The sequence below is a fragment of the Papaver somniferum genome, chromosome 1 (genome assembly GCF_003573695.1).
Source record: "Papaver somniferum cultivar HN1 chromosome 1, ASM357369v1, whole genome shotgun sequence".
Taxonomy (NCBI): domain Eukaryota; kingdom Viridiplantae; phylum Streptophyta; class Magnoliopsida; order Ranunculales; family Papaveraceae; genus Papaver; species Papaver somniferum.
In genome coordinates, this window is record NC_039358.1 from 99,914,181 (window position 1) to 99,931,590 (window position 17,410).

The 17,410-nt window shown below is 39.7% G+C and overlaps 1 protein-coding gene across 1 annotated transcript; it reads left to right on the plus strand.

The window, feature by feature from the left end:
* The first annotated feature begins 1,241 nt into the window (after positions 1 to 1,241).
* Positions 1,242 to 14,977, plus strand: LOC113295249 (protein CHROMATIN REMODELING 4-like). The gene is made up of 11 exons (XM_026543602.1): positions 1,242 to 1,933; positions 2,872 to 3,218; positions 3,805 to 3,906; positions 4,181 to 5,464; positions 6,264 to 6,371; positions 6,528 to 9,395; positions 9,735 to 9,892; positions 10,049 to 10,163; positions 10,935 to 11,008; positions 11,088 to 11,724; positions 11,825 to 14,977. The coding sequence occupies exons 2-11, from the start codon at positions 2,988 to 2,990 to the stop codon at positions 14,690 to 14,692; spliced, it is 8,445 nt and encodes a 2,814-aa protein (XP_026399387.1). The 5' UTR covers positions 1,242 to 1,933; positions 2,872 to 2,987; the 3' UTR covers positions 14,693 to 14,977.
* The last annotated feature ends 2,433 nt before the right edge of the window (positions 14,978 to 17,410 follow it).

Below are 17,410 nucleotides of genomic sequence, written 5' to 3' on the forward strand. Positions count from 1 at the left end.
CTTTGCTGAAATGATGACGAAATCCTAAACCTTAAATTCTACAGTGAGCCGAAAACCTAGATTTACTTAAGTGGTTTGCTTTATCAAAATTTTGATGATACCCCAAACCTCAAACTAAATTTCTAATTCAAAAACTTAGATTTCCCGCTTCTTGCTAATGAAATTTGTTTCATTTAAAGATATTAGGAAGTAAGATATGGTAACTAAATGAGGATTAGCTATATGCGACCCCCAAAAGAAAATATGACGAAGATTATACTTTTTTTGGTTGGACATGAAAGTAAGGCATTACTACTTTGTCAATCATCTTATAAAGCATATCATTTTAGAAATGCATGGTATTATGAAGTACTACTCGGTGTAATTATCCCATTTAAAGTTTGTAATGTAGGTATAAACTGAACATTCATGCGTTATTTTGGTTCCATGATGGTAATGTGTGGGTTGTAAGTTCCGATGACATGCAATTATGTACAAAAATCATTCAAAAGTCAATTAATTTAGTGTTCATGAAAACGTCAAACATCAATTTAATTCATTATTTTCCGTTAATTACAGTTTTGTCGTCCACTATAACTATGTCTAAACAAACTATTTGAAAATCGGTTAATCATTATTTTTTGTTTGTTAAATATAGAAAAATAGTTCATATTTTCAGTTATATCAATGATTCTTGGCAATTATAGTTGTTAGCACGAATACATTTCAAAAGTCAGTTAATCTCGTTTTAATTTCCCGCCAAATATTCAAAAACACAATTTTTTTTTATCAATCATAAAAAATGCGTATCCAAAAAATTCTAACAAAAACATTTGACGCCAGATATTTACATAAATTTTCTATCCTGGTTAAAATACGTATCTTGGTGAGATAGAAATATAAATAAGTTTTACCTTATCGGATTTGAATAAATAATGGACAAATTAATACGAATTTGGAAACCATACTACAAAATTATTATCTCCCTATATCATTTTTATTGTGTAACATTTGAGTTTGTAAATCTGTAGAAAAATATTTTCATACCAAAAAATAAGTCTGTTTGAATATGAAATTAGTAAGTAAATATATGCAATACAACAGAAGTAACATCTAAAAAAAAGTAACTAGCTGCTATAAATATCAAAACAACAGTTCGGTGTAATGCGATTTTTAAAGAAAAGTTAAAAAATGAAAAAGAAAAACATAAATCAGTAAACACAAATAAAAATAAAATAAAATTGGCGGCTAAACTGATCTGAGTTCACAACCAAGATCTCATTCTTCATTCATTCGTTGGTTCTCTTCATTCATTCCCTCTTTGACTTGTCTTAATTTCCTTCCTTCCTTGCCTGCGTATTATAATCAACCTGGCTATATCTTCTTCATCTCTCTCTCTCCTCAGGAAACAAAATCAAAATAGAAAGCAAAAAAATCTAAGCAAAGCATAGAGTTTGGAGGAAAGATGCATCTTAGATGCTCCACGTGGCAGTTGTTGATTGGAACAGATATAGCGGGGCTCCAACATCAAGACCCCTCTTTCCTGCCATGCCAGACTACTTACTCACTAACTCTTCTCTTCCTCCTCTCCTCCTTGCTTTATGTATGTATGCATCCATCCATCCATTCATCCATCCCATCATCATCTATAGTCTCTCCTCCCCTTTTTTACGAACCCGGCAAATCCGTATCTTATACTACTTCTCTCTATTTCTCTCTCTCTCTCTTTATTTATTCTTCTTCTCGGTTCTCTCGTATCAGCTGCTGCTGTTGTTTGCCCTAATTCTATTTCTGATTCCCCTTTTGTTCTTATTGACTACTCTCTTAATCAATATATCCATCTTCTTATCCATGCTTTGATCTTCCTCTTCTTATTCTTATTCTTCTTTTTTTTTTTTTGTGAATTTATTTGGGTGGAGAATCTGTGGGCTGCTTATGCGTTGAGCTTCATCAGGTTTGTTTTCCTTTATGTTTTTTGTTAAATGTGTTTGTTTTTTCCATGTATCCTGTTGTTTATTTTATGTTTGCTTTGCATTCTTGTTGACTTGTTCCGAATGAGGGTTTCTTAGTGTGTGTCTGGGTGTCAAGTAGAGGGAATTCAGGGTTTCTTTGTTGTCTTTGCTACTTGTCTACTTAAAGTTTGGATTTTTATTGGGGTTTCAATGATCTACTATTCTATGTTTCGTAATAATTGAGATTTTATACTCAAAATGTGATTTTTAATTGTAGGAATTGGTGTTTACAGTCATTGTTGCTGCGATTGCTGATACGGTTTCACATTTTCGCTTCTAGTTTAATTTTTTCATAAGGTGGTTTGAGGTCTGTTATAGGCTTTTGTTAGGTTTGTTGCATTTTGTGAATGTTGCATGGAAATTAGTTTCCTCAGATTGAACAACATTTTAGGTTCATAATTTGAGTTATTTGTGATTCTTTGACTGTTACCTAGTTGCTGTGCAGTATATTTAGTCCATTATTTGAACTTGATGCTGTCATTTCTCGATTTGGAAGTAGTCATTGTGTGTGCTTTTCTTGTTTGACATAATTATATCTCTAGCTTTTCTCCCACGCTAATATGAGTCTGCCGATTCTTTAAATTATGTTTATCCTGCTCTTGGTAATACAGTTGAGTTACTTAGGATAGTCACATTGAATGTAAACATTAAAGCCCTCAGTATATTTCTCCAATTTCTTGAGTTAATCCATGTCCTATTTCATAGTGTACTCGTCTCAAGGCTTAATTTCAGCCTAGCAATTTTTGGATATTCCTGAATGATGCCTTATATTGCATTTTTGGTGCATTTTATACTGTTTATTGTGGTGTGAAAAATCGTCAGTTCTCTGCATTCTCAATAGACTGCTTGTTTTGTAACTCGTTTTCTTCTTCATAAGCAGAAAAGGGACTGAGCCTTGTAGCTTTGCCTGATACATGGGAGTTGGGATTCTTGTCTGGGGCCATTTACTCGTGCCATGCATCTGGCTTTTTCTAAGTTAAACCCAGGAAACTGAAGATGAGGGAGAATGGTTCTATGCGTAATAAAGGGATCGATAAAGGTTGGGTAAAGAAACGTAAACGGAGAAAGATTCCCTGTGGCCCAGTTTTGTCTGCAACAAATGGTAAAGAAAGTGTATCTGTTGTATGTTCAGAAATTAATTCGAGGATCACTCTGCCTGCTGATGACAAGCTGACTAGTGACAACATCTCGCCTCTATCTTTACGGAAAAGGAAAGGAGATGATGGGGTGAGATTCTTACTCTCTTTATTATGCATTTGTTTATTTCTCCGGATTAGACTGACTGGCAGCAACTTAAGATTAGCTCTCTTTCTGCAAATGCTGGATTGAATGGTCTCTTTGAGCACTTCTATACATCTATCCTATCTTGCCTGTAGCATCTCCGCCGTCTATCTTTTTAAGATGTAAATTGGGACATAAGTTAATGATGAAAGGCTAGATCAAAGCGAAACTCTTCCAGTGATTTAGGTCATGAAGCCATCATACCGACGTTAAGAAATTTCACTCAAGGTGTGCAGCATTACAAGGTCACTCAGAATGCATGTGATATATCAGAAATAAGGAAATAGTTAGCTCATTAATATGTTGGTCAAACTATACAGGAACACTTTACGACTTCTATCCCCATGATGACCAAGTGTAGCAAAGCATCGAGTAAAAACCCTGGCAGCAACAAGCTGAGAATGCGAGTATACTACAGAGAACCTGAGATTGATTGTTTACGTAACGATGTTTGTGATTGTAGTTGTAAAGTTTTTAGCATGGTTTTCGATTGAAATTACTAATTTTCTATGGATTTTCTACTTTTCTTCAGTACTACTATGAATGTGTAATATGTGATGTTGGTGGCAACTTGCTGTGTTGTGATAGCTGTCCCCGAACATATCATTTAGAGTGCCTTAATCCTCCTCTCAAGGTATGTAGTCTTTCACAATGTAATCCTTTTTTGTGGAGAACTATATCATCCTATTTGTTTGTGTAAAATGTAACTAAGATATCCACCGTTTTTGCCACATTATGCAATGGTCCTGTATGGGATTTCTGCACACACCCACACAACAAATATAAGGAATTGGTTCGACTTGGTTATTTCCATGGTGTCTAAAATTTTTGTTTCGGCCTTTCAAAATTTACTAAATATAGGTATATAACAACTTCAGAACTAATACTCTTTTATTCCCATGGATAAGCGTGCTCCTCCTGGGAAGTGGCAATGCCCTAACTGTGTTGATGCACATGGCTCTCAAAAGTCCATGAGATGTCCGGAGTCTTCAAGGCGGGTAAGAAGAAAGCTTGAAATATCTGGGTTTGGAGTTAAATCATCTGAATCTGACAAGTTAGGAGCTTCGAAAAGCTTCAATCCTGGAAAGAAAAGTTCCTCTAGCAAAGGCAAATATGACGGTTTATCTGAAAGTAGATCAAAATCCAGCCATTCATCACATGAGGCTGATGCAGGCGACGTAGAACCGTGTGGAAATATCGATAATGAGAAGAAGCCAAACTTGTCTCCAAAAGAGGCATCTAAGAAAAGGGAGTCAAGTTCATCTACTATGAAGGCCTCATCTTCTGAAAGAGATTTTGAGTTGCAGCCTATTGATGAGTCTGACGAGAAGAAGGTCCCAAGTCATAGTGAAGCTCCAAAAGACAGGCTCACTTCTCCATTGGGTGGTGTCAGCAGTAAGAAATCCAGGAAAAAAAAGAAAAAAGTTAAGAAGCTCTTGGATCCAAATAACAAAACTCCAGAGAGGAAATCTGACATCCCATGTAGTACTGGACCTTCTGCGGAGATCGTTAGTTCTACTATGAATGGTGCCACTCAGAGAGTCCAAAGTGGGAAGAAAAAGGACAAAAAGGTCGTGGAGCCTAATGATGGATCTTCTGATAGAAAATCTGAGATCCGGTGTAGCACTGGATCTCCACCAGACATGGTTATATCTACACTGGGTGGTGCTGATACTAGAACGAGACTAAGGAAGCGAAAAGTTGAAAAGGTCTTGGAACTGAATGATGGACCTTTAGAGAAGAAAGTCGATATCCTGCACGTTACTGGTTCTTCGCAAGAGATGCTGAACTGCACACCAGGTGGTACTGACAGTCAGAAAGCCAAGAAAAGGAAGCGAAAAGTTAAAGCGGTATGGGAACCAAAAGATGAATCTTCAGAGAGAAAATCTCAGCTCCCATGTAGTACTGGATCTCCAAAGGACACTCCCAATTCTTCAGTAGCTAGTGCTACTCAGAAGGATATGAAGAAGAACCAAAAAGTTATTCTGGTTGATAATCAGAAAAAATCTGGGGCCAAGAAGGGAAATTGTGTTATAAAAACATCTCGCGATCGTGGATCAAAGTTGATTTCTGTATCTCCTGAAACGAGTAAAAGAAGTCGTAAACGTAGTCCCGTGAACAACCAAATTTCTACAGTTCTGTCCAGGGAGGAATGTAGAACAAAATCTGAAGATGATCAACAAAATGATGCGGTATGTCTTTCTTTTCTTTGTTGTACATGTCAGTCCCTATGTAATTCACCATTTCAATTGCCGGTTTGACCTGGGCTCATTATGATGATTAAATATGCCAAGGTAGTAAGTTATTGGAACTCTTTAAAGTACTCGAGGCTTAAACATCTACCAAAATGATGACTAATTATAGAGTTAAGGGATCTTAATAGGGTATGATATATGTCTGTAAGAATGCATGTGCAAATAGGAACATGCTCAGTTCCTTCTTGCACAGATAGCTCGTCATTTTGGGTGATCGAACTGAGAGATGTAGGTGCATCACGCGCAACTTGTTTGTTCACATTACCCGGCTCCAGACTGTACCAAACTGCTTGTTGAGTCCCCTATGTGAAGTGCTCAATCCCCCTCTAATGCTTTCTACGAGGCCCCACTCCTGTCCCGCCCAGATCAGCCCTTTGATTTTTGCTTGAGAACAATTTAACTTCATGTGTTGCTGGCTTGGTTCTGAATAGGATACACGTGTTTGTGTCATGTTAATACCACTTCTCTTATGCATCTTTTTGTTGTAAGTTATTTAGTCCCATAGACAACTATCTATACTATATATCTGACTTATCCGGATGAGTTATTTAGATTGATGAAACTGAGTTTTTGTGTTACAATTTTTCTTTTTCCGTCTCCGTAGGGGTAGGATCCTATATTCTTGAAATAATCTTCGGATCTCACCTTGACTCTGCATTTGTGTTACTATAGCAAACTTGTGGGATTACTTAAGCTGTCTGGTTTATTAAAGGGGTCTCTATACTTATGAATGCAGAATTTCCCTTTGGAAGTGTCCAACTCGTTGCACGAGTTACCTGAACTAGGAGCAGATGCTGATAAAACTATCATGGATGAAGATATTGTTCCACTTGAATCTAAGCAGGTAATTGACTGTTCAAAACAATTTATTTGCATGTACTATCCCAAGTCCGTGCATTGTCAACATATTAAGCACATCATCTTGAAATACCTGTTCGGAGTTTGCTCACCATGTTTATCTGTTATTATTGTTTTTATACTTAAACGTATTTCTTCTCAGGTCCATCGAATTCTGGGTTGTCGAGTGCAGAGTAGTAAACCATCTTCCGCATCTCTCATACATGGAGTATCCGAGATCAAGTCGATAGGTGTTGCAAGTCACCTGTCTTCTTTGTCGATAGCAGAAAATCATGGTAATTCGCCAGAAAACAAGTCCATTGATGTTAGTGCTACTACTGTTGAGGCTTCCATGAACCAGAGTTTTGGGGAAACTGTCGGTGAACATGATATAAGAGTGGATGAAATACAAACCAACAAAGGATCTGTGGCCAATGAACATGTAGATGAAGGAGATGATGTCATGGCAAAAAGGAATGAGAATGATATTAGTGTGGTTGAAATACATACTCAGAGAGTTTCTCTTACCAGTGTATGTAAAGAAGGGGATGATGTTAGGGGGAAAAGTGATGAAAATCGTATCAGTGTGGATGAAATATCCACTCTCAAAAGATCCTTGGCCAAATGTACAGATGAAGGAGATGCAGTTGGCTCAGATTTTCAAGTTCCTGCTTGTGACGTTCAGGATAAATATTTTGCAGGAGATACAGATGTTGGAAAATGTCCTGAAAACGTTAAATTGGACAATAGTAATGAGCCATGTGAGGAACATAGAAGAGATGTGGTCATGGAAATGACGCCAAATAGATCTGAGCAAGACAAGATGAAGGAATCTGTAGCAGAAGCGGCTTGTCACACCGCTACAAGTACAGTTGTCTATGAATTTTTGGTCAAATGGGTTGGGCAATCGAATATTCACAATAGCTGGGTTTCTGAAACACAACTAAAAGTTGTGGGGAAGAGAAAACTAGAAAATTACAAGGCAAAGTACGGAAACACAATTTTAAATATATGCCAAGAAGAATGGAGCCAGCCTCAACGAGTGCTCGCTCTTCGTTCTTCAACAGATGGAGTTACTGAAGCTCTCGTGAAATGGTTTGGTCTTTCTTACGATGAATGCACTTGGGAGAGACTGGATGAACCTACCATCATGAAGGCTTCGCATCTTGTCGAGGACTTCCAGCAGTTTGAACGTCAAACTTTGGACAAAGATTCTGCAAAAGAACACGATGGTAGTGTTAAGGGTGAGCGTCAACAAAGTGAGATACCTACTCTTTTAGAGCAACCAAAGGAGCTGAAAGGAGGTTTACTGTTTGGGCATCAACTTGAAGCATTAAATTGGTTGCGTAGGTGCTGGCATAAATCTAAAAATGTGATTCTCGCAGATGAGATGGGGTTAGGTAAAACAGTATCAGCGTGTGCTTTTATTTCTTCCCTAAATTTTGAGTTTCACGCTAGGTTGCCTTGTCTTGTCCTAGTTCCTCTTTCTACAATGCCTAACTGGCTTTCAGAATTTGCATTATGGGCTCCTCATTTAAATGTGGTGGAGTATCATGGGTCCGCAAAAGCAAGATCTATAATTCGACAGTATGAATGGCATGCCAGTGACCCAGACAACTCTAACAGGAAAACTTCATCGTTCAAATTTAATGTTCTCTTGACTACATATGAAATGATTCTTGCCGACTCCTCTCATCTTCGTGGGGTTCCATGGGAAGTTCTTATCGTTGATGAGGGGCACCGTTTGAAGAACTCAGGGAGTAAACTTTTCAGTTCGCTCAACACATTTTCTTTTCAACACCGTGTACTGTTAACTGGCACTCCTCTGCAGAACAACATAGGCGAGATGTATAATCTGCTAAATTTCTTGCAGCCCTCTTCATTCCCCTCTCTTTCAACATTTGAAGAGAAGTTTAATGATCTTACGACCGCTGAAAAGGTTGAGGAGCTGAAGAAACTTGTTGCACCACATATGCTTCGAAGATTAAAAAAGGATGTTATGAAAAATATTCCTCCTAAAACTGAACGCATGGTTCCTGTCGAATTGTCATCCATCCAGGCTGAGTACTACCGTGCAATGCTCACAAAGAACTATCAGATTTTGCGGAACATTGGAAAGGGTGTTGCTCAACAATCAATGCTTAACATTGTGATGCAGCTTCGTAAGGTGTGCAATCATCCATATCTCATTCCGGGTACTGAGCCCGATGCTGGTTCTGTAGAGTTCCTTCAAGACATGCGGATAAAGGCATCAGCAAAGTTAACTCTACTGCATTCAATGTTAAAGATTTTGAAAAGGGAAGGCCATCGTGTCCTGATATTTTCACAGATGACTAAGCTTCTAGATATCCTTGACGATTATTTGAATGTTGAATTTGGCCCAAAAACATATGAAAGGGTGGATGGCTCGGTGTCAGTTGCAGACCGTCAAGCTGCGATTGCGCGATTTAACCAAGATAAGAGTCGCTTTGTCTTCTTGTTGTCTACACGCTCTTGTGGCTTAGGTATCAATCTGGCAACTGCTGATACCGTCATAATTTATGATTCCGATTTCAATCCACATGCCGATATTCAAGCAATGAACCGAGCTCATCGAATTGGACAGTCTAACAGGCTTTTGGTGTATAGACTTGTTGTTCGTGCTAGTGTTGAGGAGCGTATCTTGCAGGTGGCCAAAAAAAAACTGATGCTTGATCAGCTGTTTGTTAATAAATCTGGGTCTCAGAAAGAAGTTGAGGACATTATAAGATGGGGAACAGAAGAACTGTTTAGTGATTCTTCTGGTGGTATCGAGAAAGATACAACTGATAATTCTAGCGGCAGACTTGAAGTTACAGAGACAGAGCAGAAACATCGGAGGAGGACTGGTGGCTTGGGGGACGTTTACCAAGACAAATGTACGGATGGAAGCACAAAAATTTCGTGGGATGAAGATGCTATTTTAAAGTTGCTAGATCGTTCAAATCTTCAGTTTGGATCCTCTGAAGGGGCTGATGGAGATATCGACAATGACCTGCTTGGTTCAGTAAAGGTGAATCTTTTAACTGACTTTATGTTTAATGAACTTCAGTTAATTAAATTTTATTTTCATATCATACCCGTGGTAATTATCATCTTCATGTATATCCTGATCAATTTGGTGAACTATATGTGTTATCACTTGTTTTTCATTAGTCATGTCACAATTGCGAAAAGGTCATGTTACTGATTAAGAAGCACTGCTATTGGGGCTTATGGATAATATCACCTTTACAAAGAAACACCCTGTTATTCTCTTTTCCTCCATAAAACTGATGTTCTGGAGTAATATGACTAGAGAATGCCTTGTAGTAATCTTATTGAACGTCTGATTCTTATGCTCTTTGTTCAGGCAGTGGAATGGAACGATGAACCAACTGAAGAACAAGGTGGAATTGAACCCGTTCCTGCTATCCCGGGGGATGTCTCTGAGCCAAGTCCCGAGAAGAAAGAGGATCCCATGGTTGGTGTTACTGAAGAAAATGAATGGGACCGACTCTTGCGCTTGAGGTCAGCTGTTTGCAGTTGTTTCTATTATTTATTCCTGTTTTATATGATTGATTTACAACCTCTGTTCTGACCTTTGAGTGCATTAGTTCCTATTATGATAATTACTCTCAAGCATCGAAATATTCACCTGAGCAGCAGGGTTTGAAATTTTTGTAGATGGGAGAAATACCAAAATGATGTTGAAGCAGCTCTTGGTCGAGGGAAGCGCCTAAGGAAAGCTGTTTCTTACAGTGAAACATTTGCTCCACATCCAACTGAAACATTTGGCGAGGTATTAATTTATCTTTTTACATTTAAGCTATGTCTTTGTTATTCCGTTCAGCATTTTATTGTCGGAAGGCACTGGTGTGATGATGAAGTCCTCCAATGGTAATTGTCTCTCCAGTAGTTATACCATATAGTTTGAAAAATGATTTAGCTTGTATGTATGGAATGGGATGATTCATTAATGGACATACCCAAGTAGAGGAAAGGCTTCTGGCCATCACTTCTCTTTGTGTAATAGCTATACTTATGGTTTAAAGACCTTGTAGCTATACTTAACGATAGATTTTGGCTATCATTAGCATGAGTAACTCTATTGTAAGCGAAAAATCAGCTCGTTGTATAATGTTCTTTGACGTAGGAATTCAGTTTAGCTGACTTGGTACAACAGGTCATTTGACCCTCAACTGAACAATTTCTTATGGATCATGCATAAAATTTCTTCAGCAGATCTTCTTGCATATATTTTGGGTAGCAGTCTGCGATCTGATATTTTAGGTGTTTTGGTATTTTCTAAAACCGTAGCTGAAATGGAGGTAGTAGATTTGTTATTTTTAAAATGATTACTTTTGTTTTGAATATTAGGTCCGAACATAGATTGTTGAGATTTATTCTTGCTGAATTCTGATGAAGGGTTGAATACTTCCCTCTTCCCCTTTTATAGATTAGCTTGTTTTTTTTTATTTATTTTACCAGACATGTGAATTACTGATCATAGCCTTGAAATGCATCTTCTTTACTCTTACTGATTGTAACAAATGCTAATACGTCCAAGCAGAATGGGAATGGAGTGGAAGAAGTCGAACCAGAGAGGGAATATACACCAGCTGGCCGAGCTTTAAAAACAAAATAGTAAGCCCAAAGCCTTCATTTTGTACTCAAGTCTTGCAGGTATAGATCACATGTCTTGCTAAACATTTCATATGAACAGTTCAAAGCTTCGTACTCGACAAAAAGAACGTGTGGCTCTAAGTAAAGTGATCAAAGAATCTTGCCCTACTAGTGAGGAACAGTTTGGACCTTTGCCACCAACGTCGCCATCAGTAGAAACTGTTGAAGAGGAGGCTTCAGCCGTTGATTTGGAGGATAACAACTCGAACCAGAGTCAACCAGTAGATACACCAAACAACAAGAACATGTCAGTGTCGAAACATAGTAGGACTTCTAAGCAAGGATTCAGAAGTCGTCTTAGTTATTCTCTGGACTACCCGCCTGTTAGGCCCCGTGCCCCCCTTTCTCATGAATACTATTTGCAAAGCATGAATTCTATGAGTTATGTGCCTACCGATCCAAACCTGTTGCCAGTTTTGGGACTATGTGCTCCCAATGCTAGTCAGCTGCAGTCAGCACAGAGGAACAAAAATGAAAATTGCAATCTACCAAGATTAAATTCTGGTAAAATCAGAGCAGGCACAAGTTTACCTGATTTTCCATTCCATCTTAATTCTGGTGCTGAAGCTTCATCTGGAAGGAAGACTAAAGGTAAGGAAATTGCTGAAGAGACAGCGGATGTCTTACCTAGTTGCCTCAAAAGCAGCATCCCTGATGGTGGTTTTCCATTTAGTTCGGTATGTTTTCAGCAAACATGTTCTATATTCTATATTTAATATTTTTATCCAGGAGAGTTGTGATACGATGAATGTTTATCTCGTTTGGTCTGATTTGCAGGGGCCTCCTGCACACACTCTAGGAAATGTTTCCAATCCTCTTGATAGTTCAGCTACTGATTTCCCTTCATTGCAAGAAAGAATGACACTTCCCAATTTAGGTTTTGAGAAAAGAGAGATGCCCAAGTTCTGGGATGCGCTGAAGAATGCTCCGAAGTCTTACGCCGACTTATTTCCTTCCTTATCCCTAGGACCTAGACAGGAAGATCCAATTGATTTATCCACAATGCCGTTGCTACCAAATTTCAGATTGGGGTCACAAGATGGACCAAATAACAATCAGCCACTGAGAGAGGTACCACCTCCGACGTTGGGTTTAGGTCAGATGAGGTCCACGTATCCTTCATTACCCGAAAATCATAAGAAGGTTCTAGACAATATAATGATGAGAACTGGATCTGCATCTGGATCAGGATCAAGCAACTCGTTTAAGAAGAAACCGAAGATGAATACTTGGTCTGAAGATGAACTTGATAGTCTCTGGATTGGTGTTCGTAGATATGGACGCGGTAACTGGGACACCATGCTCAGAGATCCCAAGCTGAAGTTTTCGAAATACAGAACCGTTGAGGATCTTTTTGATAGGTGGGAGAAAGAGCAACTGAAAATCTTCGATGATGGAACTTTTGTAAATCCAAAATCAGTGGCAGGAAGATCTAATAAATCAGCTAACTCATTTCCAGGAATTTCTGATGGAATGATGACAAGGGCACTTCAAGGAAGTAGACTTGTTGGTCTTGCGTCAGATAATTGTCCACCCCCTAGATTTCGAAGTCATCTGACAGATATGAAATTGGGCCTTCTACCTCCTGCCGATCCAAATCATCACATTACCAATGACCTATCAAACAGTCTTAGGCGGAATTGCATTGGGGATTTTACCTCACCAGCCTCTGATAGACCGGGGACTTCTTCAAACATTCACTTAGAGCAGCAAATTTTACTAAATTCTAAGGGAAGCAGTAGCTTGGGTTCAATGGGCATGAACTGCTTGAGTAATTCAGATTTACGGCAAAACCAAGAGGTTTCAAATAAATATGCCAAATTGCCCAATTACATGGATAGATCTTTGAGTTCTTTGCGTGATTTCCATAATTTTGTGCGGAATGAGGAGTCAACAAGGACCGAGTTGCTGAATAACCCTGATAGGAAAATGAAATTTGGGCCTTTTGATCCTTCTTTAATAAAGGATGATCTGGGTGGGAGTAGTAGTACTTCTACGGTGAGCAGACTTCCTCATTGGCTTCGAGAAGTTGTCAGTATCAATCCAGCAAGGCCACCTCAGCCTGACCTTCCACCAACAGTCTCAGCAATAGCTCGCTCGGTTCGCCTACTCTACGGGGAAGAAAATCCCTCCATTCCTCCGTTTACAGTCCCAGGCCCTCCTCCTTGCCTGCCGAAGGATCCACGCAAACATATGAAGAAAAAAAGATTGCGTAAGCTCAAGCCTAAAACACATGACAAGATGGACTTTCCAAGTCTGCGTCTTGGTGACAGCTCTGCGTCATGCTCCTCCACTCGGTTAGCACCTCCAACAGTAGCTGCTATAAGTTCATCAGGATCCCCGTGGATTGAACCCAACCATCCTTCTCTTAACCTGAATCTGATGAATTCTCCTTCACCCTCGTATCTAAACCATTCTACCGAACCAGGAGTGTTCCCCTCTTCTGAGGTGTTGCAGCCAGTAGCATCATCATCTTCTTGTGTAGCTCCTCCAAGAACCGCAAAAGAGGATTTTCTCCTTCCTAGTATGGCAGGCTCATCTGGCGGCTTCCTTGAGAGCAAGCTTCCTTCATTGAATGCTTTGGAAACTGTTGGAGACGAGGAAACCCCGGACTTGAAAAGCTTAGAGAAGGCTGCTGCAAGGTTAAGTCCCTTACTGGGTAGTGGCAATTATAGTCTGGTGCAGCTTCCTGATGAGGCAAAAATTGATCAAAATGGAAGTGAAGATGATTCAAGCAAGAGGCAATCCGATCCGTCTCAGAATGGTCGTCCAGAAATAGTAGAAGTATCTTCAGAAAAGACCAAGCCAGAAGACCATACTCAGACAGGAGAGAGTGAACAGCAACCTGAGGAACCATGTGGAACATTTCTTTCACCAGCAAAATATCCGCAGACAGGAGAGAGTGAACAGCAACCGGAGGAACCGTGTGGATCACTTCTTTCACCAGCAAACTATCCGCAGACAGGAGAGAGTGAACAGCAACCGGAGGAACCATGTGGAACAATTCTTTCACCAGCAAAATATCCGCAGACAGGAGAGGGTGAGCAGCAACCAGAGGAACCATGTGGAACAACTGTTTCAGCAGCAGAATATCCGCAGACAGGAGAGAGTGAACGGCAACCGGAGGAACCATGTGGAACAATTCTTTCACCAGCAAAATATCCGCAGACAGGAGAGGGCGAGCAGCAACCAGAGGAACCATGTGGAACAATTCTTTCAGCAGCAGAATATCCGCAGACAGGAGAGAGTGAACGGCAACCGGAGGATCCATGTGGAACAATTCTTTCACCAGCAGAATATCCGCAGACAGGAAAGAGTGAACAGCAACCAGAGGAACCGTGTGGAACAATTCTTTCACCAGCAGAGTATCCGCAGACAGGAGAGAGTGAACGGCAACCGGAGGAACCATGTGGAACAATTCTTTCACCAGCAGAGTATCCGCAGACAGGAGAGCGTGAACAGCAACCAGATGAACCAAGTGGAACAATTCTTTCACCGGCAAAATATCAGCAGACAGGAGAGACTGAACAGCAACCAGAGGAACCATGTGGAACAATTCTTTCACCGGCAAAATATCCGCCGACAGGAGAGAGTGAACATGAACCAGAGGAACCTTGTGGAACAATTCTTTCACTAGTAAAATAGTATATACTATACTGAGAGATCAAGAAGATCCCTAAAACCAAATCTCAATTTTTGTTAGTCCGATTCGACAGTGTTAAAGTAGTCAAGTAGCAGGGTCATTTAGGACTAAGCATCTCGTGTAAAATTTCTGTAAGAAAAATAGTTGATATATATTCCGGTTGTTATATTTAAGTGTTCTTGTTTTTCTGATGTAATTAATTACGCTCTGAACAAGGGCTGGTATTGAGATACTTGCATCTGTAAACTATTTCTTCCCAGTGTATCCTGATGTGGTTTTATACTGCAGGTCGATTCAAAGGATTACAGCGATAACTTGATTACTGACTTGTAAAGTTGGTCGACTCTGGACTTTGGTGGCAAGACCACTCATCTTGGAGCTGGTTTGTAGGTAACGTTTTAGTAGATGTTATTCGGGGTAGTTTAATTCTAATACTACTAGTAGTAGTAGCAGCAGCAGTAGCAGCAGCTTTTCTTTTTTAAGGTTTGGAAATATTTGTGTTTTGAATGACTTTCAGTGGATGTTTGATAAAACTTGAGATGTTTTTGGTCAAATGAGATCCTGGGTTTTCTTTTCATTTTTGATTGGTTGCCGATTGGTGCATAAGATGATTGGTGAGATTGGTGAACGAATTTCAATTTTTGGTATAGTGTTGGTTTTTTGGTTTGTTGCATCGAATGTTGTTTGGAAATGGGTTCATCAGATTGAACGACAGAGATTTCGCGTTTTTTACTGATAGTGATTTAAATTTGGGAATTTTAACAAAATGACACACTTGCAAATCCCGATTCAAGAAACTGCCACCGTTTTTTTCAGAGTTTATTTAATGCCACAACCGTTAGCGCTAACGCCTTGGACCCACATGATTGGTCAATTTTTTTTGACTTTGTCAAGATTACTTACACGTGTCTTATATGGACGGCTCAAGATGTCGTGCACGAAATTATTACACGTAGCACAGGCTAAATGACTACTTTATCCTTTGTGGGATTGAAAACAGTTTGTATCGCTTCATTTTTCTTCTAGTTTTTTCTCTTTCTCTCCGCTCTGTTCTCTAGTGGAAGAAATTAGGGTTTGAGTCAGTTTTCAGCTGGATTTTGCTTAGGTTTAGTGTCTGAGGAAAGGGTTATTTAATGGGTTGAATTAGGGGTCGAGAAGAAGGGATCCATTTCTTCCCCAATTCTTTCTCCTCTTACGCATGTCTCTCTGCTGCTGTTATAGATCGATGAAGGAGGCAGATGGGGTTGTTACAGGATTGAGTTTGAGAACAACACATCATGTTAGACATGGGGCTTGGATTAAAACACGGTTTTGAGTTCAAAAAGATAATTGAATCTGATTCTGCTGTTGAAGAAATGGAACTGAGATTCCAAGTTTACAAGGAATTGGAGAGATGGGTTATGTTTACAAGGAATTGGAGAGATGGGTTATGTTGGCATCTGAATTTGATGAGAATATGGAGAAGATGAGTCTGCTGTTGATGAATTGGAAGAATTAGGTTATGTGAAGCTCAAGGGTTCGAACTGAGTGAAAATTGGATGGAGGATGAGAAATAATGGGTTTTGGCTTGGGATTGAACTGAAACAAGAGAGAATGATGAACTTAGATGAAGATTTTGCTATACATGGAAGAGGGATGGAGTATGTGCTGGTGAAGGGTGGTTGTCTTATTGAGCAGCAGGAACCGTTAGATGCATGTGTTAGGAATTATAGGGATTTGAATGAGCTAATGGGTTTATGAATTGTTGGCTGGGTGAACTGATGCTGTTGGTATGAACTGGTGAATGGTTTCGAGCTGAGTTTGTGTGGTGATGTTGGTAGAATGGATGCAACAGTACTGCAATGGAGTGTTAGTCTTGGCTTGTGTTGTCTGCTATTCAAATGGGTTTGTCTCGGACTGGGGTTTTGTTTGTGTTGCTGAGGAGATGAATCTGGAATTCAAGAAGAGCATGTTGCAGATGATGGCAGTTAATGGAAGGCTTGAGACTGAAATAGTGCAGGTGGTACAAGTTGATACTGCATTTGGGAGACAATGTTGCTGCTGCTTCTGCCATTCTGATGCTGTGAGCTGTAAGCTGAAGGGTTTGGCGACTACTGGCGAAGCAAGGGAAGAAAGCTGGTGAAATGTTGTTGCTCCTTGAGTTCAAGATTGCAGGAGGTGGCAGCTGATGTTGGTTGTTGATGCAAAGAAAGCTAATGCAAGAGCAGAATAAGCTACAGGTTGCTGCTGTTGGAATTGGGGTTTGTTGCAGCTGGTCAGACGAAATTGAAGTGATGCTGGTGAAGAGTGACTGGTGGTGGATTGAAGACAGAGTCTAGTGAGCTGTTTGTAGGCTTGTAGTAGTGATGCAGCTGAAACTGAGGTGCTGCTATGGAGTGAGCTTGAAGCAATGATGCAGTGGCTAGTGATGCAGAGAAGGGTACCAAGTGGTTGGTTCTGAGAGTTGAGCTGGCGCTGCAGATGAAGGAACTGCAGAGGAGGATGCTGCTGCTTTAATCAAGGTATATTGAAATATAAATTTGTGGAGTATCTGTTGTATAAAAAGGGCAATTAATAAGAATCTTATGGGTTGCAAACTTGCCCTTGGACCTAAATTAGTATTCAGACCAGTTTTTTAATTCATAAATTGTGTCATGTTGTTGAGTGGAACTGATTTGTGTTATCTATGATACATGAAAGTGGAACTGAGAAGCCAATAGTAGCATTCATTGCCGGTCTTA